The sequence below is a fragment of the Hipposideros armiger genome, unplaced genomic scaffold (genome assembly GCF_001890085.2).
Source record: "Hipposideros armiger isolate ML-2016 unplaced genomic scaffold, ASM189008v1 scaffold_18, whole genome shotgun sequence".
In the NCBI taxonomy this organism is placed as follows: Eukaryota; Metazoa; Chordata; class Mammalia; order Chiroptera; family Hipposideridae; genus Hipposideros; species Hipposideros armiger.
This window is the reverse complement of record NW_017731368.1, coordinates 518,553-542,033: the sequence shown is the minus strand read 5'-3', so window position 1 is coordinate 542,033 and position 23,481 is coordinate 518,553. Positions and strand designations below refer to the sequence as shown.

The following is a 23,481-nucleotide window of genomic DNA, read 5'->3' as shown; positions in this document are numbered from 1 at the left end:
AAAGCACCGAATGGTGGACATAAATCCACCCAGCCATGCCCCTGAAGCCTGCACCCCTGCTGGGCCTGGGCCCTATACCCAGAGCCTTCCCGGAGGAGGAGGTGCTCTGACAGGCGGGAAGCTGTAGTTGGGAGGCAGGGGAGCCAGGCTGCAGCTGCCCAGGAGGCGGTCACGTTCAAACACAAAGGCAGCAATGGAAGGGGGAGAATACATAAAAATTACTGGCACAGTAATTGCTTTTTATATAAATGTTCTTTTTAAAAGTTTTCCCCAGTGTGAAAGTCCCTCTTTAAAAAGAATAAATTCACTGCACACCAATTTATTCCGCGCCTGTAGATGGAGCATAATGAAGGCTCCTCTGTCAACACCTGATCAAGAGACAAGTGGCTGCCACTTGACCCAGCTTCAGGGTCTCCCTGCAAGAGGATGCAAGGAGTGGTGGGGCCCAGGGACCTGTGAGGGGCGCAGGAGGGGACAGCAGGCCTGCCCGTGAGATTCTGGGCTGTGGGGCAAGCCCCACAAATGCCACTGGCGCCCCAGGAGCTGTGCTCACACAGAGGAACCAGGACAGGGAGCCGCGTGGGGCTGTGGGAGCACGGGGACCGTCACGCTCTAGGGACAGGAGACGAGAGGCGCCCAGCAGGCTTCTGGGGTGTCAGGCCCCGGGCCTGACTGCAGGGCATCGTGGAGCAAGCTGGCGGGTGACAAGGAACCTGGGGGTTGTAGGTGCCAGTGGCTTCCCATGGACTCCAGCTCTGATCGAAGTCTGCAGGCGCCCAAAGTGTCCCCAGCCCCGGGCAGAAAGGGCTGCTCCCTGTCACCAGGAGGCCCAGAACCTGGAAAGGAGGCTCCTGCCTGATGCCCCTTACCAGTCAAAGCTCCCTCATCTGTGAAATGGGGACAACATCCCAGGTGGCCTCGGTGAGCACTAGATTGGGGACAGTGAGGGCTGCCTGCCCAACACCTGTGCTCTCCACAGTGGGGTCGCTTGGTCCAACAGCCATTCCAGGGCACAGACACACAGGGGTGTGAGGACATGATCCACAACCTCCCAGCACCTTGTCCCCCTGCAGGGCCGGCGAGCACAGATCAGGCACAGCGATGGAGGGGATGTTTACCAGGCACGGAGACACAGCGTGTGCGTATTTGTGTGTGTGAATGGGAGCTCCTCACCCACAACTGCGATTTCTCAGCCTCACTAATTAATCAGTTAAGTCGTTCTCGCCTGCTCTGGTGAAGGAGCTTTCAGCACCAGCCTCCTCGCAGTCCCACCCCGGCCCATGAGCGTGCCTGCTCACACCTGCGCACGGAGCACGGAGAACTGTGTGCTCAGCTACATACACGCACATGTACATGCTTGCCTGGTCACACCCCCATGAAGCACACATGCCTGTGAGGTCACACGCTTGCACACACATGCACATGCAGCATTTCATGCAGGCTCGATCACTCCTGGTACAGACCCACAAATGCTCACCTGTTATTTCTCCACTTGTATGCGTGCACACACACACACACACACACACACAGATTCACATGTTCCCTTTCACATGCACACACACTCCCACAGTCCCACGTGCAGCATCACACTTTTGTCTTTTCTCTTCTACACGTGGCTGGCTATACTCCACCTCACACAGCCTCTGCAGGTCAGAGACTGTCTCCCAGTGAGTCATGGGATGGAGAATCAGCAGGTGCCAGCTGCCTCCTGGGCCTGACTGCCCATGTTCAGGTGGACTCTTGGGAGGCCTGGAGTGACCCTGCCCTTCTGGTCATGGTCTACCTACACTGTAGGATGAGGAGACTGGACTGGGCCCACCAAAGGATCCTGGCAGCTCCTGCCTCCTATGTGTGCTTGAAGGGTACAAAGGCAGGAAAGAGTGGGGAGCTCGGACACCACTGGCCTCAGCACTGACCTGGAGGGCTTCCTGGGGGAGGAAGCTGTGAGCTGGGGGGCCTGGAGGGGGTGGGGGTGAGCGAGGAGAGTGGCAGGTGGACGAGGAGGAAGAAACTCAACAGTCTAGTGGGGGTGGGGAGGGCACATGGATGGCTGGGAGGCCCAGAGGCTCCCTACTTGCCATGCCCAGGCCGCACACTTTGGCCAGGCCTTCGCGTCACTCTGGGAACAGCCCAGCCTCCCTTGCCCCAGCCTGACATCGGGGTGCCAGCATACCATGCAGCCAGCTCTTCTGCTGAGCCCTTCTCCATGGTCCCCACACCCTCCATTCCCTCACAAAGAGCAGTCACGCACCCTCTATGTGGGGCTGAGCCTGGCAGACCCCATGCAAGCCTGCCTCTCCCAGGCCATCTGGCACCAAAGCTCTACCTTGCTGCACTGGGTCTCAGTTTCCCCATGGGGGCTGGGTGGCTCCCACGGCCCTGCGGGACACAGTCAGAGCCCTGATCTCTCCCCTCTCAGCCCTCAGACACTTATCCATCCAATGAACAGTGACGAGCTGAGCACCTATTCCATGCCAGGCTGGTGGCACATAACGCACATTTGCATGCTGCAGGCACAAGTGGACTGCACAGCCTCTCAGGTGGGGGCCCAGCACCCAGCCTGCATCCTGAGGCCAAGGTGCTCAAGCCCTGGGGTCAGTCCTTGGTTCCCTGATTCAGGAGAACCAAGGATAGGCAAGGAGGGGGCCTGAGGAGTCTACCCAGCATCTACTCCTACACAAGGAGCCGGCCCCCTGCAGAGGCACCAGGTCCCAGGGCTGAGAGAGAGGTAGGGAAAGTGGGAGGTTTGGGGCTCGGTAAACCTCCCCCAAACACTGGCTCTCAACTCACAAGAAGAGGGTGCCATACTCAGAGAGGGTGGAGGGAGCCGGGCTGAGCCTCCGTCTCCTGCCTGGTCGCGGTAAATGCTGCTCACGCTGCCCCTGAGGCCGGCTGCGGTTTGTTGTCAGAACCAATTACTTCTCTGCCTCTGCCAAATGCTTGGGGCTCCACGAATCTCAGGCAAGTGTCCCCATGGCTGCCACCACTCCAGCGACGGAGGGGGGTGGAAGAGGAGGGAGGAATGCAGGTTGCAGGTCAGGTCAGCCATCCCTGGGGGCCCAGCATGGAAACCCATTGGGTCCTCTATCCCCACCCCACCCCACCCCCATCTCCCACCTTTGATCATTCAGACCAGCCCTTGGCTCTGGACATGTAGCCCCATCGCTCTCCAGAGGTGGGTGCAGGGACGGGGGGGGGAGGTGTTGGTTGTGGGGGTGAGGGAGACTAGCTTCTCCTCAACCATCTGTGAGTGCTGGGTCCCCATCATAAGCTGACCCTCAGCTGTCCTGATGCAAGGCCAGCCTCTCTGGGGACCCCAAAGGGGAGCCAGGCTGTTCATCAGAACATTCTGCCACATGTACATGCACTCGTGCATGTGTGTGTTGGGGGTCTTGCCTTGGGAAAGTGTGACAGACAAACATCCAGATTCCCAAGATGGAAGGGTTGAGGGCCCCCCTTCAGGAAAGGGGTCTGCAGTAAAGCCGTGGGCTCTCAATCAAAACTTCCGAAGGGGGTGGCGCTGTCTGTCTGCAGGCCAGGTTCTGAGCACGCTTCTGAGACTCTGTCTTAAACTGAGGGACCCCAGGCAGAGAACCTACCAGAGATCCCTGATGCTGCCACCCTCAAGAGCTCCTGATGCTTAGCTCTGGCCTCCCCACTTCATTTTCTGACCCATTAACCTCCAATTCCCTGTGCTAACACCTGGGGCCCAGAGTTCGGTAGCTTCCTACCACCCCCACTCCAGGGCCAGCCAAGCCCCAGGCCCTCCTGAGCCCACCGGCCCTGGGAGACAAGCTGCCAATCAGTTGACTGATTTGAGAAACAGACTCACAGGCCTCTTCTGGGGTGTAGGGATCCTTCCTTTCAGCTGCGCCCACCTATTCCCCAGGGGTGCCTCTGCAGCTGGCTCCCTGGGTTCCTGGCCCAAGAAGCCACCCACCTTTCAATGGCCCAAAGGCCCTGTTTATTCATCCCTGATGGCCTTTGTGCCTCTCCTCCTAGTCAGGTCCCCCAATGATGCCATGGTTCACAGATGCTACAGACTGAATGTTTGTTGTGTTCCCCTAAATTCATGTATAGAAACCTAATCCCCAGTGTGATGGTATTTAGAGGTGGGCTCTTTGGGAGGTGATGAGATCAGCAGGGCAGAGCCCTCATGAATGGAATTAGTGCCCGAATAAAGGACACACCAGAGTGCTCCTTGCTCTGCCATCATGTGAGGACACAGAGAAGACAGCCCTCTATGAACCAGGAAGTGGGCCCTCACTGGACACCAAGTCTGTTGATGCCTGGATCTTGGACCTCTCAGCCTCCAAAGCCGTAAGAAATAAACCTCTGCTGTTTATAAGCCTCCGTCTGTGGTGTTCTGTTCTAAACGGACTAAGACAGCACGGGAGAGCTCCTGGGCGGAGACAAGCAAAGGGGATACTTGGGGCATCTGAACTTCCCCAAACTGTGACCAACTCCTGGAAGAATAGGCAATTGATAGTGGCGGGGGGCATAAAGGCACCCCCACATCTGCAGGGCTCTGTCTGCAGCCTTTCCTTGCCCCGGCTCACTTGAGATCCTCACATCTCCCATGAGCACAGGGGTGCTCAGATCCCCATTTCGCAGACAGGGGAACCAAAGCTCAGCCAGGCAGGACGACGCGCGCCAGCCCCGCCATGAGGGAAAGCCAGCGTTGCCACTCCTTCGTACTCCACTCTTTCCACCACCACCCACTGTTCAGTTGCTGCCCATGGCACAGGGTCCAGGTTCAAATTCCAGTTCTGCCACTTACCAGCTGTGGGACCTCAGGCAGGTCCCACCTTCAGAAGGCCTAGCGCTTGTCTCCTGCTCTGAGTTGTTGGTTTCCTATCCTGTGGGAACTGACCTTGAATGTGGCCCCACTGTGACCTCTTGGCACAAGGTGGAAGCTGGTGGCCCTTCTCCTATGCCTGTTACCACCAGCCATGGGTCTGCTGACCCCACCAGAGGTGCCTCTCCCACAGACCTGTCCCTTCCACACCCACACCCTCCCCAGAAACCTGGGCAGCAGCCCCTGGCCGAGCCTGTCCCAGAACCCCAGAGGCCTCCTGGCCAGACTCCCTGCCCCAGCCTTCCGCTGCCAGACTCCAGGAGCAAGGGGCTCTGAATTGGCCATGGGTGCAGCCGGCCACTCATGCCCCTCGGGGACCTTCCTGCCACTGCATCGTCCACCTGCTGTGAGGCTGTTCTCACCTGCCGCCCTCACATTCTGGGAAGCAGGCAGAAGTGAGGCCTGGGAGGGGACAGGGGCTGAGAAGGGCCAGGGTGCTGGCCTAACCCATCGGGGTGGGGGGTGCTACAGGTGGCTGGTGCCCATGGTAGGCAGGCTGACACGAGCCAGGGCCCCAAAGCCAGGTGTCTCAGAGCAGGCCTCCCCCAACACTGACCTCCCTGCACCCCCTCTCTGGTGGGGGTGTGCAGGAGACCCGAGTCAGTCAGCTGGCCCTCAGGCAGGAGCTCCTGCCACAGATGAAACGGCTTTTGAAAAGCTCCTCAAAAATGGAATTTTCTCCTGCAGGCGACGAGGGAGTGTGTGTGGGGAGGCGGCAAACAGGAGGGCGACAACCACCCCTATGTCTCCCCACACAGTGCTCAGGAGAGAGCCTTCCCGGGCCTTGTAGTGTGTGTGTGTGTGTGGGGGGGGGCAGAGGTTGCCAGAAGAGACCACCCCAGGGCAGAGCCTGGGAAAGAAAGAGGTGGGGAGCAGGCTAGACTGGGGGGTTAAAAAGGGGGTCCTGGCAGGGCTTTGGCCAGGCTCCCATGTATCTGCCTGTGTATATCCAATTATGCACAAGTGGCGGCCTCACCACGTTTCAGACGCCCTCTCAGGAGCCCCCCCTCAGTCCCATGCATCCCCGCTGGGTGCTGAGCAAGAGGACCATATGGAGGGAATAATAAGACAATTAACTTTCCATTAAAGAATAATATATGTGGGTTTTTAAGGAGGCGAGCGGCAGCAATCCCTACCCAGCAGCATATTTCACACACGCCCCCCGCCCCCCCCCCCCCCCCCTGACACATCCCGTATCCCCATGAGGAGGGCGCTGCTGGGCCTCACTGGGAGGTGGCTGGAGGAGGGGTGGAGGCTGCACAAGGAGCACGCACAGAGCCCCTAGGACGGGGGTTCTTAGGCTTCTGGGAGCCTTAGGGAGGGGCTGTGACGAGCCTGGGGGGCTCTCTCAGCACCCCTCCTCATCTGTGCCTGAGCACATCCGCTGGGATAGCTATGCTGGTCCTGTGTGAGGGGTTCTGCCTGGCCAAGGAGCTGCAGGCCTGTCTCTTGGGGTGCATGTGAACCAAAGTGCTCTGACAGAAGGACCAGCTGTGGGGTCTGGGGGTCACACCACTTGAGCTTCCTTTTCCTGCTCCCCTGGGGCTGCTTCTGTCCCCTGGAATCTCCCCCACCCGCTTCCTTTCTTTCCTTCTGCCCCAGCCCCGCTAGGGTTCAGAGCTTCTCTGGCACTCCTAGACCCTGCTCACCCCACCTGAGATGCCCAGATGCCCAGAGAGGACCCTCCCCAAAAGCGGGCCAACCACGTCTTCAGCCAGCACCCCGAGCCAGTGTATGAGTGCGCATGTGTTTCAGGAGTTGGTGGTGCCAGCAGAGGGTGGAGGGGTGGGGGCACAGGGAGGGGCAGATCTCAACGGCACCTACACAGAGGCCCTGTCCCGGCTTCCCTGAGCCCCTCTGGAAAGGGGCCCTCGATGTGGCCAGACTTTGGTCCTTGCTGGGAGCCAGCTCCAGATGTGGCACTCCGCAAATATTAATTACACATTCCCAGGGAGCACTGAGCAGACAGGGTGCAGGGATGGCCAGAGGCAGACAAGATGGGCTGGGACTGAGGTGCGGTGCCGTCACAGGTTCAGAAGTGCCATTCTTGGCTACCCAAAGGGGATACATGGATGCCACCCGTCTGAATCACCATGACTGTCCAGAGAGGCACAGCAGTGGGGAGGGGAGTGGGAGGCTTGCGGTCAGTCAGGTTGCTCCGAGTCCTGGGATCCTGCTCTCTGTGGACATAGCTCAGCAGGCCGGGGGAGGAGCTGCCCCACGGGGGCTCCCCCAGGCAGCCCCTGCGCCTGCACCTTTGCCTTGACACTTCTCTCCAGCCCCACCGCTACTCAGGATGGCCTGCTGGGGCTCCGGCATGGAACTGGCTGGTGGAGACAGTTGGCCAGGCCCTTGGTTTCCCCACTTGTACGACAGGACCGTGGGAGCAACCAGAAGCTGGGCTAAGGCCCTCCTGGGGGCCGGGGTGGCCGGGGATGGGGGCCGGGCGCTAAGCCAGTCCTGCTTCGACCGGCATGTTGATGTGGACGAAGGAAGACCCTTATAGGTCCAGACTCGACTTCAGCTTTCCCAGAGGCGGCCTGTGGTCTCCAGACACGGCCATCCCAGGTCTCTGTTCCCAGCCCAGCTCTGGCCGGGCAGCTTTCCCTCATCTCCAACCCCCACCCCAGACAGAATCTTCTCACTTCCTTCCGTAGGGACCCTCCAAGGAAGATGTCTCCCCCCAGGGTCAGGAACCCGTCTCAGGGCTGGTGTACCTGATGGGCACTGGTTCTTCCTCACATCTGACGACAATCTCTCCTGTTTTGCTTTCCCACGAGGTCTACAGAGTTGTTTTGCTTCTACCCTGGACACCCAGTCAGAGGGTGGTAGGTCCCTTGGCTGGACCCGTCAGAGTGACCTGGGCTTCAGAGTGGGGAGACTGCCGTCTCCATATCCTCCTCTGTGCACCCCCAGGCACCTGATGAATTATTCATCCTGATCAGGCTCATTATGTAAATGAGCTCAGAGCCCTAGCATATGCTCTCTGCTCTTCCCCGCCCCCCAGGATGGGGACAATATGGTGCTAATGGGGGAGGGTAGAGAAGGGGCTTAGGACACCTCACTCAGCGTCCAGGCGCTCTGGACAGGGCAGACTGCAGCAGGGTCCACACTTCTGTGACCTGTTCATGGCAGGAGTAGGCCAGGGCTGGAGGGGAGGGGAGGCTGGATAACCCAAGGGGGACATGGCTCAGGAGTGTGTGGCTAAGCACGGGGGTGGGAATGGCACCTGAGTACCACAGTGGGGGTTCCTACTATGTGCTGGCCCTGGGCTTAGATAAGGAAACGTGATGGGGTCTTCACACATAGCCCCTATACCCCACCAAGGTGTGTCATGGTTTCCAACCTGTAAATGGGCCAGTCTGCACCCAGCCATGCCCCCATGGGGTTGTGGTGAGGTCGGGAGGAGGAAAGTGCCAAGGCAAGGAAAATGCTCCCAAATGCCACTGTCTGCAGTTTCTGAACTCTTCCAGCTGCCAGCTTCTGGGGGTGGGGCGGCCTCTAGGACTGGGGCAGACGGAGAGGGCAGCCATGCAGGGAAAGGCCGAGGGGGCCCAGATGCCAGGATCATCCCAGTTGCAATGTGTTTGAGGCAGCTCAGAATCAGCTCAGGGAGGCCTGGGGAGAGCTGGTGCCAGGGTCCAGGGAGCATCTGCAGCTGGGTCAGGGCACTGCTGCAAGCATCCTCCTGACCCATCAGAGCCGGCCACGGGCTGGGCACACGGCCCTCTCATATGCATTTGACTCAGACAGGGTAGGGGGTGGGTTGTGGGGGGTGGTTTCCTCCTGGCTCCACCAGGGTTGTTCTTTTCCTCTAGAACTCTCTACCTGTTCCCCTGCCACCCACTTCACCAGAGTACCTTGTGCCGAGAAGCAGCCCCAGAGCTGTCAGTGGGAAGTAAGAGGCTGAGGAAGCAGGTGAGAAAAAACTGGAGCAGGACAGAGGGCCACTGGAGAGCTGGCAGCCGGCGGCAGGCAGAGGGATGCCAGGAGGAGCTGGGAATGCCAGGTCAGCACTTCTCTGCCTGCTGCCAGGCTGGCCACAGCCACACCAAGCATGGCCCCGCTCCAGCCCGGCTCCCCTTCTCCCAAGGCTCATCCTGCCCACCCTTATGAGAGGGGAGGCATAGCCAGAGGAGCCCCATGGAACAGGGGTCAGGAGCGCCAGGTCCCAGCCCCAGCTCTGCCACAGCCAGCTGCGTGACTCTGGTTACCGCTGGGTAGGCGGGGTGGAGAGAGAAGTGCTCATTGATGAAAGTGTCTGGAATCGCTCAAGTGCCATCAGAAAGGAAGGGAACAACACATCCTAGTGAAAATGATCAATTAGGGAAATACAAGTCTGCCTTCTAGAAAAGGGGGTGTATCTGTGTCAGTCTGTCCACTACCATTCTCACCACCTCACCCTCCAACCAGACCTCCCAGCCACGCCATGGACCAAGAATGAGGATCGGAGAGGGTCCGGGACTCTCCCACAGTGGGTACGCGGGGTCCATCTATGGTCCTCATCATCCAGGAGGCTCAGTGATTCATTCAGACAGAGCCGGATCTCAGGCACGAAATGTGTACATTATTTTCTCATTGGCAAACTTTCCGGGTCTGAGCTGCCCGTGACTATAATCTAACAATGTCCTTGAGGTGTGGATTCAAAGCATGGAAGATGCTTGACTGGAGGTGCATGGCTAACTCCTTACGTGGGGGCATATCTTATATCCCGATACGAAACTTGCAAAGGCACATGATACACATTCCAGGGAACTCTCAATTCTTCAGTAACCTACACGGCTGCACTTGACAGTGCCCACTTAGAACCTAGTTAGTGCCGGGTGCTATTCCTGAGCATAAATTGACTTCTGTTCTGGAACAGCTTGTCCTACAGCGCTTTCTCTGGAAAGCTCTGCCGGCCTCCGAGCTCGGCTGAGTCACTGAGAGTTCACAGGAAGAGAGTGGGATGGGGTTACTGCAATTCAAGCCCAACAACCAGCCAGGGAAGGGAGGTTCGAGGGGCTGGGCCACCAGGGAGAGGACACCCAGCAAGTGGGTGGCTTCGATCTCCAGACTCGGATTCCATCTTCCTGCCACGTCACCACCTTGTTAGATACCTCTGATCAGCTCCCTCTTGTGCCAGAGGTCCTACATCCATAGCCCCTGTCAACACACTTATTGCCACCACCATTTCCTGGGCACCCACTCTAAGCTAAGCGTAGGGAAAGGACCAAGGACCACACCCCATGGTAGCTGCCCCACAGAAGTTACATCTACTGATCCTGGCCCTGACCGAGAGGGGCAACAGGGACACAGTCAAGTATCTCATCACCGGGCCCTAACAGTAACTCCATTTACTCTGCTGTTCCCAGGACGACCATTGGCAGGAAATGCCCAAAGATCCCCTGGTCATACTTCCTGGTCCCAGCCCCCAGTACTAAGTTCCCGGAAGTCTAAGCCTACTTGGGAGTACCCCACCGCAGCCCCTCCCAGAGATGAGCTCTTCAAGTCTCTGCATTTCCACATAAAGAGCGACAGCTCAGGCGCCTGACAGCGACGCATTTTGCAGCCTTCTGGGGGTGACGGATGGCCTGCTCTTCACATCACTATTTCAAACATTAACATAATCTCCAGGATGAATGTGGTCGCTCCTGTCTAATCAATCACCCCTCCCCTCCCGCTCCTTGATCCCTCATCTCGCCAAGCACCGGCTTTCAGCTCATCTTGTCTCGTGGGATAGCGCCTTGAGTGGGTGCCACTGCTCCCCGGGGTTGTGTGGCCTGACCACCACTCACCGCGGTGTACAGACCCTCTGGCCTGTGTGTACAACTGCATCTGCTGGACCCTCCAGCGCTTGGACTCCTGCCTCAGACACTGCCTCAAACACAGATCTCATCCACCTGAAAACCTGCAGAGCCCGACACCAGAGCCGACTGGGTGCTACTTCTACAGTCACCTCGGGAAGAGGAGGCTAAGTCCCAAAGGAGTCTGTTTTTCTAGTTACGTCGCCACCTGCCCCAGCGGGTCCAGCCGTGTCCCACCATGCCAGTTCCTCAACAATGCCCGCCAAACCTTCCTCACTTCTTATTTCTGAAGCCCTTCCCCCATTCCCACCTGGGAGAGGGTTCCTGAAGGGAAAGCCAGTAGCAGCAAACTTACCTCCCGGAGCTGCTGGACGCCCCCAAAGATCCGCATTACACCATCAATCTCCTGCTCCAGGCGCCGGGCCCAGTGCTGCATCCTGTGTGAGAGGAGAGAGGTGTCAGGAGGCCTGCCTGGTGCAGGAACAGCCTAGCCCGGCCACCTAGGGGTGCCCAGTGGCAGCCGCCCCTTCAGAACCAGAGTGCGCCCTCCCTGTGATTCCTTTAAAATCGAGCCCCCAAGGCCCGGGCTCTTTTCGTGTACTGTCGGACAGCCAGGGAGGGCAGCAGCCTGCAGTTTAAACGCACTGAGGGAGTCCAGCAGCTCCAAGAAGCCTGCAGGGAGGCGATTTTTCACAGTGAAGAGCCAGCCCTTGATGCTGCTGCTCTGAACGTGGGGACTCTGGACACTGGGGAGAAAGGGGATGTGAGTGAGCCAGGTGGCGCCTGCTGGATCTCAGAGCCTCCCGTCCCCAAGGCGGGGTGGGGTCTGGTGAAGGGGAGGGCACATGAGTCGCTGCTGCCACCACAGTCACTGCATAACCCAGAGCAGGCTCCTGCCCCTTTGGGCTTCTTCTGAGCTTCCGGCTCAGACGGTCCTCGCCTTTCCAGCACCCCAGTTAACAGGTGTTTATCTGAGGCTCGTGGCTCACCCCTCTTCGGAGGGGTGCCCCACACGAACCACCTAACCACGGGTGCAGTTCAGACCACCTTGCCCTTTTCTGAGGACCCAGCAAGCCACCACGAGTCCTTCACCTGAGCCACCGGCCTGAGCAGTTTTCCTTCGTACCTGCGCCACCTCACAGGGTATGAGAAGGGCACACAAAAGCAGGCGGGTCAGGAATGCTGCACAGGAGTCTTTGGAGCCGACAGGATGAACAGGGGGTCGCATGGCCCTGTATTCTCAGCCTACACCCATGAACAGGGATGGTATCTGGGGAGAGGCCTAGCCCGGGTTCTAAACTGTGACCCCCTCCCTTACCCCATCATTTCAAGCAGTGCCAGATCCGGTGAGTAAAGGGGCTGGTCAGAGAGACATTGTCCATGCTGCCAAAGGCGCTTCTGCTGTGACCAGAGCCCCCTGTCCTAATGCATCTGAAAAGGCATCTCAACTTCCCCAGCCCAGACACACAACGAGGCCTTTCCAGGGAGGACTCACGGGAGAATTACCACAAAGATTTAAATACACCATGGGTCAAACACAGCACATAGGGCAAGGTAGGGCGGGGTGGTGCCAGCCCCCCAGCTTCTGGGGAGGCACCCCAAGAGCCATAGGATCCGGCAGATTGTGTCTGGCCCCAACGCCTGCCCTGGGCCTGCTGCCTCCTGTGTTTCCTAGCGCCACGTGGGGCCAGGACTCTTTCTTATAGCTCCGCGGGTCATAAGAGCTTGCCCCTGCCCCACATTCCTCCTCAGGCCTGTGGCTGGGGGGATGGGCCCGTGCCATTGTGTGTGCCCGGGTCTGTTGGCATGGGAACTCAGAGCAGGAGGCAGGCAGATCACTAATTGCAATTTGCCAAGCTGAATATCAGGACCACGATGGGAAAAAAAAAATCAACATCAAAGGGAAGAGGTATTAGCTTTGGCTTGTTGCTGGTTGAGCCACAGCCTGATGTCCACCCCACTCCTCACTGCAGAGGAGATCTAACCCAGAGCCCGGATGGAGGCCAGGCACGAAGGGCAATCAGGCCTCGGACCCCAGCCGGAGAAGGTAAAGCCCCACAGAGAACGGAGAGCCTGCTTCACCCCAGCTCCTATCCACCAAGCTCTGGTCGCTTGGCACCGGCTATGGGCGGATAGTGTGGCAGCAGCCGTTTTGTGTTCCTGAGACAGAGCCTGAGGGGTTAATGTTAAGATGGGCTGCTGCACAGTCCTGTGTCTAGCGAGGCAGGTGGCACATGAACGGGTGAGGTCAAGGAGCTGGTCTCCAAGGGGAACCATTAGCTCTGCCCTGGCCCTGTCTTGACCTCAGACATTCACTGGTCTAGGGGACAGAATGCCAATCATAATCCTTTCCAGGACTAATATGTACAAGGGCACCCACTATGTATAAGGTGTGGTGCCAGCATGTCACCAGCTCTTTTGCTTCAATCCTCACGAAGAAGCAAACCATCATCCTGAATTTACAGATGAGGAAACAGGCACAGAGGCTTTAAGTGACCTGCCCAAGGTCACCCACCCAGGAAGTGGTGAACACAGAACTTGACCCAGTGGGTGTGCTGGAGTCAGCAAGAACCGAGAGTGTGCACCTCTTCTGAACTCTGCATTCACTGTCATCACCTTGGGGGCTTGAAACCGGCCATAGCGGGAATATTTATAAATTGGCAAAGGCTGCCAATCACAGTTTTTTCCCCTGGAGAGCAAACTGTAAACATTTACCAGCACAGCACTGATTCAGTCCCAGGCGGTTGACTCTTTTCTAGTGTATCTATAGGTTTTCGGTTCTAGGATTTCACAGATAAGTAAAAGAAAATTAATTGGATGAACAGGCATGGATGCCAAGTTTTTATTTTGTTCAGACAACACATTATTATTATTATAATCACCATCATTTCATCAAAAAAGGCTATTTTAACACTAAAAAAAATTTTTAGAAGAGTCAAATCAGGATCAAGTCCAATTCTTACCCAAAACACACACTCACTCTCCCTCCCTCCCTCCCTCCCTCCCTCCCTTTATCCCTCCCTGATCCCCCTCCACACACACACTCATGTATGCACACACGCACACAAGTCTCCCCACTCCCATCCCCAGGCTGAGCAGCTCCAGACTCTGCTATGGGCTGCAGGAACAGGCATTCCCATGACACATCAGGATGCACACACTCTCCTGGGGTCTAGGGGTGGCTCTATCCGCCTTGGTCCAGCATGCTGGGGCTGATGGGTAGACCTCTGGCTCCAGCTGCACTGCCCATCACCACAATGCAGGGCAAACAAGTTACTCTGATTATTCACCGAAACCAAACCCAATTAGGAAGGCAATATATGTGCCCAGGAGTTTAAAAGAACACGATAGATCACTCATTGCATCATCACAGAGACATGGCTTTGTGGGTTCCAGGGTTTGGCTGGTGTCCCAATGCTGGCTCCAAGGGGTGACACATGGGACTTAAGAGGCAAGGAGTCAACGATGCACGAGTACTGTCCTGCTCCAAGGCCAGAGAAAGCACCCACCAAGCTGAGACTAACCCTGGCCAGGCGCAGTCCTCCTCACCCCAGCAGAAGGGCACAGGAGCTCTGCAAGGATCCACGGCCCCAGTGGGTCACAGGCAATGGACCAAATCCTGCCTGGGCTCCCATCAGCCTGGGCCCAAGTGCCTGGCTCTGCCAATGCCTCCCCGGTCAGGCAGGGTGGCCCATGGGTAGACCCACCTGCCGGCTCCCCACATCCCTGTGATTTTCCATGCTCGTCATTGAGATGACACTGCTTATCTCCAAGTGTCTCTGAGTGCCAAGTTAACAAGACAGTGAGGAGAGAGAGTATTTGGGAGGAGGCATGTACAGCCAGGGGCTGCAGCCGGAATGATGACTGCTGTGGGCACAGGAGGCTGGGGACAGAGCCAAGCACTACCATGTTCTCCAATGTGCCTGAACCTAGGAGAGCAGGCACTGCACCCCCCATTTCACAAACAAGAAAACTGAGGCCACTGGCAAGGATGGGTACAGGGCCATATACTATAGAGAGAGGCCAGACCTGTCCTCCTGGCTCCATCAGCCACGGACCTACCCTTCCAAGACCATGAGCCTCCAGGAGAGGCTGCCTCTGCCAGCCGTGTTGTCTTAGAGAGTTCTGCCCCTTCCGACCCTCAGAATTCCTGTCTGTGTACAGGGGTACTAATGAGTGGCTGAGTAACGGCCAAATAAATTCACATGTCAGCCTTACTGGGCAGTGCCCTGAGGGTCGAAGCGCACCCTATCCAGCCGCCCCCCCCACCCACAGTGCTTAGGAAATCTCCCATGAATGCCTGCACCTGGGGAGAAGGGGTGCAGAGGGAGGGTGCTGTGGAAAGGTGTCCCCTGTGGCTCCCTTCAACCCCCTGGTCCCCAGCTGAGAGAGGCTGGGAGCGGGCACAGGGTGAACATGCCATGTGTCCCAAGACCAGCAGGCTGAGGGCAGCCCAGTGGGAAGAACCCGACACCAGCTGCCGTGGGATGCCAGGCCTTAGTCTCCAGGGCATGCTCAGACCAAGAGTACGTGAAGGAAGAGGGGGTGTCACCATCAGCAAGGGAGCAAAGTCATCTGTGTGTGGGTGAAGAGCTGGGGCTGAGGACCCCCTTTAGCAGACAGAGCCATCGAGACCCAAGCTGGAAGGCTGGGGAGTCCCCAGTTCAAACGACAGAGCACTCAGGTGGGGGCTGGCAGCTGCACAGCCTTCCCCTGCCAGGGCAGAGGGGGACAGGGCTAGGAGGATGGGGGCAGGAAAAGACAGCAGAGGAGAAGGAAGAAGGGAGGAAAAGGGAAGGGAAGGAGAAGGAAGGAGGGGGCAAAGATGGGGGAAGAGCATACGTGCAGATGCAGCAGCATAGATTAAACTGTTGCCAGTTGTTAATTTTATACGTGAAGCTGTTGATCAGAATGTGATTTAATTGTACAGTATAATCCAGGCTTTTGGAATAAATTATGCAGAAAACTCATCTATAATTAAACAAATCAAAAAACCAGAGACAGGTGACAGTGCAGGTTCACCCTCAGAGGGCACCAGAGCGAGAGGGTGTGGGTGGCTGGACCCTGCACAGGGGCAAGAGGGGGGAGGGCTTTGTTCAAGAGCGGACGGGGAGGCCCAGGAGAGACCAAGCCCTAGTAGGGGAGAGGGCCTCGGGACCCCTAGCCTGGGCCTCTGCAGGCCTTCTCACCACTCCCAAGGAGGCACTGAAACCCTGCTACAGGCTGCCTCTACCGGGCAGACTGCCTGGATAAACCCCACCCCACTCGGGGTTTAGGAGCAGTCTACAGCCCTACCCCCAGCTGAGAGTGGAACAGCAGGTGAAGCGGGTGGGGTGGATGCCAGGACATCACTAGGCTGGGGCAGGTGAGGGGTGTAGGGAGCAGGCACAGCAGAGGCCACTTGCTGCCAAGGGCACTGTGAACCAAGCTTGGCAGTGGTGGGGGCCCACAGGTCTCCTGTTTCTCTGTGACAGGCTGGCCACTTATTCTTCCAGCTCTGGGGGAGGCAATGATTTAAAATATAGTGCTATTTAATTATTCTGATTGTATTTCAGCTGGCCTGCCACCTCCCACCTCGGTGCATTCTCAGTCTTCTGAGGCGGGAAGAAAGAAAGACAGGGCAGGAAGCGGGGGCATAGAGGGCCTCTGTGTTAGGCTGACACCACCCACAGCCACCCAAAGCTCACAGAACAACTGTGGGCCCTGCTGAGGCTGGGCTTGGGGCATGTCTGGCCACTTCCCTGGGTCACAGCCCTGCTGCAAATGGCAGGAAGCTCAAGGCTGCACCCCAGGACTGTGGCATCTCCAGAGTCACCTCCCCCAGGGAGCCCTTCACGACCACTCGGGTCGAGGTCCCTCTCTACGTAGACTGAGTGCCCAGATCCAGCCCTGGCTCTGCCAAGACTTGAACAAGGTTTGCCCCCGTAAGCCTCAGTTTTTCCACCTGGAAAATGAAGACAAGGCTCACCACTCGTCCACCTCCTAGGACCCAAAGAGGAGGCAGGTGGTAACCACTGCCCCATGGAAAGGACTCAAGAGCACACAGACCCATCTGGACAGCGGGGCTGCACTCCCCACAGTCCAATCTCCCTCCTCATTAGGCATGGGATGACTGCCTCCTTCTTAGATGGGGGGCCTCCAGGTGGGCTGCAGCGCCCCGCATTGCCCACACCCCGACCTGCTTATTTCTCTCAAGAAAGAAGGCTCTTGGGCCTCAGCATCTTTTGGGGTTCAAAGCCCAGGGTGGGATCCCTACCCTGATTTGATTACAACCTCCCAAGAACAGGGCTAACAGAGGGCAAGTCTAGCCAAGGTCATTCCCTCCTGAGAGGTCACCTGGGATCAGAGAGCCTGGAGGTGGGGAGCCCGGTCAGCACTGGCCTCACACTGCACAGACCGGGCAAGGACAACAGGCCCGGGTGAGGGGGGTTGCTGGCTCCGCCAGTTCACGGTGGGGAAGGCTCCCAGCTAGCCACCAGCCACTTCATAAGCAGGGAAACTAAGGCACAGGGCACAAAGGGACTGGCTCACCTTCAATGGATTTGACTCAGCTAAAGGGACTCCTAGTGTGAGCAACATGGTGCGCCCAGAGGCATCACCCCCTCCCCTCGCAGCCATCCCAGGCATTCTCTGGAGCTGGGGGTGGGGGTGGGGGGGAGGTTGGTGCCGAAGCTCAAATTAGTCCAAGATCCATTGGCCTCCACGACGTGTGTCTTGGGACCCTGCCCAAATACTGCTTCTTAATGAGGTTAATTACGGCTGTCCCTTCTCTTTCTTTGCCGGGGAGAAAGCTCTCTCTTCTAGTTGGCTCTCAGCTGGGAGGCAGCCAGCCTGTGCACCCCCTACCCCCAGACTAACGGCAAACAGTCACCTGGCTTTAATTAGGGCCCAGTGTTAACTCCTTGATGGGGGAGGGGAGGAGCCGAGGGAAGGAGAAGGCCTGGAGCCAGGGGGCAGCACCGCCTGGGGCTGGGAGAGCCAGGCAGCTGGCTTGGCCCAGACAGAGATGGGCAGTGTCCAGGCTCACACAACAAATGTCCACAGCACTCTGCCTCATGCGCCACCGTCAGTGCAGGCTGGAGGGCTCACAGGGGCACCAGCAATCAGGGAGGACTGCATGGACGTGGCAAGCCAGGGGCGTGCGGGCTGAGAAGGGGAAGGTTTCCCAGTGTCGGCGAGGAGGACAGCACGGAAGGCCCACCTGAGCCTGACTTCTGTTTCCAGCATGGTTAACTGTGTGACCTTCATAACATCCTTTCACCTCAAGGTGAAAGCAGCAGGAGGTGATTGTACCTCAGAGAAGCCCCTAAGGTGGCTTTAATGGGAGTGCATTCTGCCCTAGCAGCCCCTGCAGTGCTGGGAAGTGGGAAGAGGTGCGGAGCAGGAAGGAAAAGGCTGTTCTGTGGGAGAGGCTGGAGGGCTCGGCTGGCGCGATGGCCTGGGTGGGGAGAGGCCCAGGGCCGTCTCTCCACCAGCTCCTACCGTGTATCAGGCCCTTCTCTGTGGTCCACACCCAGCTCTATGGTTTGGCCTCTCCTGGTCTCACTTTCCCTCTTTGCCCAAAGAAGGGGTGGCCTGAGGCCTCCACAGGTCATTTGGGGATCCATTTCCCAAGGGGTCTGACTGGGGCCTTCCTGTCCGGGGCCTGCACCTGCGAGCCCGGCATCACAGCAGTGACAGGCCAGGGCTCTCACTGCGCTGCCTAATTCACCTTCACAGCAGTCGGATCATCCCCCCAATCCTCAGAGAGGAAAACTGAGGCACAGGGCAATTGAGTGATGTGCCCAAGGTCACACAAGTAATGAATGCCAGTCAGGATGGCACATACCTCTCCTTAGGAAGCCAGTCTTGAACGCCCAGCGGCTGGCACGGCACGGACACTTGGCTATCTAACGGGCCTCTCAAACTAAACGTGCCCCAAACTGAGACCCTGACCTCCCTCCGGACCCTCACTCCTCCTCCGTGCCTTCATCTGGCTCAGCTGATGGCAGCTCCCTTTGTTCAGGCCAAAAGCCTCAGAGTGACCTGGAACCTCTTTCTCTCCCACCCACATCCAACCTATCAGCAAGTCCTGTTGGTTCCAACTTCACACTGTGCCCGAATCTGCCCACTGTCTACCACCTCCCTGGCCCCCAGCCTGGCCTGGGCCGCCATCATCTGCCTCCAGGATAAGTGTGGTCGCTACTGGCCATCACACTGCACGCTGTGGCTTGAATCTACTCCTGCACAGGCCTTGGCACATGCTGTTCCCTCTGCCTGGATCAGTATTTCCTCAGAAGTCCACGGGGCCTCTCTCTCATCTCCTTCAGGTCTCTGCACACACATCATCTGCTTCATGAAGTCTACCTTGCCCCTCCCCCCATTTCAAGTTGTACCCCTCTTCAAGCAGCGGCTGACCTGTGTGTGCCCTCCTGGGGTTACTGCTTTAGCCAGTACACGGTCAGGCCTCCTCTCTGTTTACTGCCGGCCTCTGTCCTGGGCTGTGAACCCTGAGGGAGAGTCCTGCTCTCCAGCCTGAAACAGGCCCTCTGCTGAGTGGACGCACCTCCGCGTCGGGGTCGCCTCGCTACCACCCTGCCCCAGCCTGTGTGTGGCCAGCCCCAGGAGCAGGCAGGTGGGCTGGGCAGTGCAGAGGCTGCCCCGGGGCTGGCCCAAGAGGCCCTCCCTTCTCCTGGCTTCTCTCTGCATGAATTATTAAAGCTCGTTTATGACAGGCCTGCCCAGGCCTGTGGCTTCCATGCATAATTCATGGCTCTCCCAGAAGGGCCGGGTGCTGGAGCAGCCACTTCTTCCAGGAAGCCAGAAGGAAGTGCGGGGACGAAGCGGTCCACCCCGGGCTGTCCTCCTCCCCGTCTGTCACCCTCAGCCATGAGCAAGAAAGGCTCAGGAATTAGCTGAGGCCTCCCCAGAGCAAAGGCAAAGGGCCCAGGCCAGGGACACAGGGTATCTGCCGCTCTGCCCATGACCCACCATCTGCTCCCCAGGCCTAGAGCCACCTGCCCTGGTCATGGACACAGGTAAATCGTGGGCATTTATTGGGGGTCTGTAGTACCTCCTTCTCTCCCCAGCACATTCTCCAGGTAGTCAGGCACAATGGGAATTTAACCCCTGCCCAGGCCCATGTAACAAATAAACTGAGGTTCAGCGAGGCTGGCTCTCAGGAGGCAGATAACAGAAACAGCCCCTGTGTACCAAGCCAGGTGTTGTGATGGGGGAGCCATGCCCAAGCCTGGTCTCAGGAGGTGCCCAGTAGGGTTGAGGTACCTGTAAAAGTCACCAGGTGAGTCAGGGAGGACCCAGGAGCTCCATAAGCCTGTTCCTGCCCCACACGGGTAGCTGAAGCCTGACAGGAGGTGACACGATAGGCCCTGTGCACGTGTCGCCAACCATTCCGGTCAGATCCTGTCATTCACATGTCCCCATCTCCCCTCCTGCTCATCCTCCCCACCCCCCAGCATGAGTCAAATCCTCGCTGAGCCACAAATAGCCGTCCTCTGTGTGTATCCTCAACACAGCCTCCTGCCTTGAGGAGAACAGAGGCTCCCCCTCAGGATCCTCTGTCCCTCTTCAGGGTAGAGATTCCGCTGTGGAAGCTGGCAGGCCACCAGAGGACACCAAGGTAGGGAGGAGCGGGGGAGCAAAGACCAGAACTCAACCCCCTGGGGCCAGCTTTGTTCACTGGCCTTGGCCCTCTTCTACCTGGCCAGTCACCTCCACCAGGAAGTCTGCCCTGATTTCTCCCACCCCGTCTTCAAACGCAAGGTCCTCATCTCACTTCACTGACCCTTGCCCTACGTTGGGGCCGCACCCTAGTCTGTCACCCACCTCCATGCAGAGCTTAGCTTGCAGCCTGGCAAAGAAGAGTCTTCTGGACACGCTTGGGATTAGATTTACCTGAACACCCTCCGCTAACCACACTGGTGCCTGCCCTGCCCATCTCCCTCTGCAGTGGGAGAGAAAATGGAAGGCAAGGCTGGGGAATGGGCTCCAACTCCAACAGGCAGCAGAGCACCAAGGAAAGGAGCTGGTGATACAGAGCACCTACTGCGTACTGGGTTCTCTGTGATTCCCACCGAAGTCACACTGCACCCCTAGCCAGGGGCAGACCAATTCAGGCCCACTTTATGGATGAAGACTCTGAGGCCTAGGGAGTGAAGCCACACAGCCAAGGTCACACAGCCAGTCTGTGCTGAACCGGAATTTAAACCCAGCCAAGTATGGCTCCAGAGCCCTGGCCCTGTCCCCGAGGTCATTAGGCCTCCCTAAATCCCAAGGTGGACTCCAATAACCTAGGTTTAAAATAGGAAATAGGGTGCAGTAAGGGCCAGAGCTCATTTATGCCCAGCCCTACATCAGGACCCCCACTACTTGCCCAAGCTAGATGCAATCGGGAAGTCCTTCCTTATACTCCACCAAAGCTATGCTGCTGTAGGAATGTTGTCTGGGCAGTGTAAAGATGGGATCCCTCAAATTTCCCCCCACGCCCCCCCGGGAGCCTGGACCAGGTAGGGGGAGAATGCCCACTTTCTTTGGGATTTGCTTCTTGCTAGAGCCTGGCTTCTCAAAGCCAGCCAAGCTGCATGTAAATCGAATGTGAGTGCAGGTTACTCTCTAGTGCTCCCTCCACGGTGAATTCTTTAGTGGTGCAAATCCCCTCAGTGGGCTGTGAGGGACCCAGAGCTGCAGCGAGGAGGGAGATTCAAGTGCCACCCCAGCAGCCACATCTCCTGAGGAGCCCAGGAAGGTGGCCAGGCCAAAAGGAGCCACTCTGCCTGGTGAGCCTGGGTTGTCCTCAGGGCTGGCTTGAGATAAAAACCTCGCAGGGTTTATCACTGACAAAATACAGGTGTTTCTGGCCTTGTGCAAATTCCTTACTAGCTCACTCACTCCTCCTTTATTCATTCAAGTGGTTATGAGCCAGGCTCTAGGCTGGGCCCTGGGAAGGGCCACAGTGGTGGGTAGGGCAGATATGAACCTGCCTGAGGAGATTAGAGTTCAGGCACAGCAGACATATGATCTAATCTGCACCGGATAAGTGAGGGGAGGAGGAGTGAGCCTTGGGGGGTAGGATACAATGATGAGGGGCCTGACCCAGCCTAAGGGTCTGGCAGGCGAAGGTGGCACTGCAGAGCTGGAGGGCAGTCCAGACAGAGGGGACAGCACATACAAGGCCCAGCAGTGGGCTCTGCCCAGGACAACGCCCGTGAACAACACTGATCAACCATGGGCACCAAAGCAGGCTGCCCTCCCACACTGGGAACTGCAGAATTCCAACCTCACACGAGCACCTCCACGTGCTGGCTGGTGGAGAGAGGTGGGCTCCTGACAGCGGGGAGAAGAGGACAGCGGGCCCAGGCAGTAGATGGGTAACCAAGCACTCGAAGAGCTGGGCTCTCTGATCAGTGCTCGGCGCCCAGCTTGGGCAGGCAGAGCTCGGCCAGGGCCTCCATAGAAGCACATAGTCAGCTCAGACACATCTCTGCCTGGACGTCTAGTCAGCATCTCTAGCTCAACGTGTCCAATACCTGATCGTCACCTGGACCCACTCTTCCCTAGCCTCCTCCAGCTCGGCTGGGGACAACTCTGTCCTAGTTGCTGAAGCCAAATACCCTGGGGTCACCCGGGACCCCTTTCTTTCTCACACCCAGACCACTGACATGTCTCACCACCACCATGGCCACCACCTTGGTCATGTTTCTCCTCTGCTCACACCTTTCCCATGGTTCCCACCTCACTCAAAGTGATGGCCAAAGACTCACTAATTTAATGGCCTTGCCTGACCTGGCCCCCATTGCCCTCTGACCTTCTCTCCTCCTATTCTCCCTTCTTCTCCTGCTCTAACCACATTCCACCTCAGGGCCTTTGCACTGGCTATTCTTCTGCTTGGAACACTCTTCTCCTAGATTCCCACAGGGCTCCCACCCTCCACTCCTCCCAGGCTTTATTCAAATGTTTCCTTTTTAGTGGAGGTCTGCTCTGACCCCCCACCCCCAGTTAAACTACAGCCTTCCCTCAATCCATCCTGTTCCTTCATGGCTCTATCACCTTCCAACACATATGTCTTCTGTCTGTGTCCCCTGCCAGTGCCCGGCACACAGCAGATGCACATGAGTGTTGAGAGAATGAATGAACAGCCGGTTGTGGTGTCTGTGTAAAGAATGACAAGGAACAAATGTGCCCACAGTGAGTGACGCTGGACGGGAAGAGAATGAATGGTGGGGGGCGGTGGGGGGGACCTCAGGCTGTACCAGGATTTTTCTAGGCACCGCCTGGGAGGCCAAGCCCATGGGCTACCCCACAGCCATGCCTGGCACCTGAGCACAGCCCACTGCAGGCTCTTGTGTCCCACTTGCACTGACCTGAGGGCCACCCCACAATGGCATTTGACCTGTGTTTACTAGCCCAACTCACATGTCCCCAAGGCCAGTCTGTGAAAAAGGGGCAGGCTGCCTCTCCCCATTTCCCAGGTGAGAAAAGCAAGGCTCAGAGTGGCTGCTCATCAGCTTTGTAAATTTTATTTAACACAAAGCTACCGACTGCTTGTGTTGCTGGGAGAAACACTTAATACATGGTTCCTGGACAGGAGTTCTGCATCTGGGGAGAGGAGGCCCCGGGCTGCCTTTGTGTGGGAGCGCCCAGGGAAGGTGGGCCCTGTGAGCAGGGGAAGGGGGTAAGACTGGCAGGGGGGCACTCCATCTCCTGGGAACTGATTACATTCATTCACTTGCTACCTGAGGCTCATCGCAACTGCGCCCTGGCGCAGAGCAGCCTGGAAGGCAGCCCAACGCTGCCTACTGTATTCCGAAATGTGCTCTCGACCTCCAGGGCGCCTGAGAG

General features: G+C 57.7%; 1 protein-coding gene across 4 annotated transcripts in view; it reads right to left on the bottom strand.

Moving 5' to 3' along the window:
• CACNA2D2 (calcium voltage-gated channel auxiliary subunit alpha2delta 2) overlaps positions 1–23,481 on the bottom strand; it is a 143,663-nt gene that overhangs the window by 106,166 nt on the left and 14,016 nt on the right. For all 4 annotated transcript variants that reach the window (XM_019634334.1, XM_019634343.1, XM_019634349.1 and 1 more), the window contains exon 2: positions 11,000–11,081. In XM_019634334.1, coding sequence (XP_019489879.1) covers positions 11,000–11,081 — 82 coding nt within the window. The remainder of the gene's footprint in view (positions 1–10,999; positions 11,082–23,481) is intronic.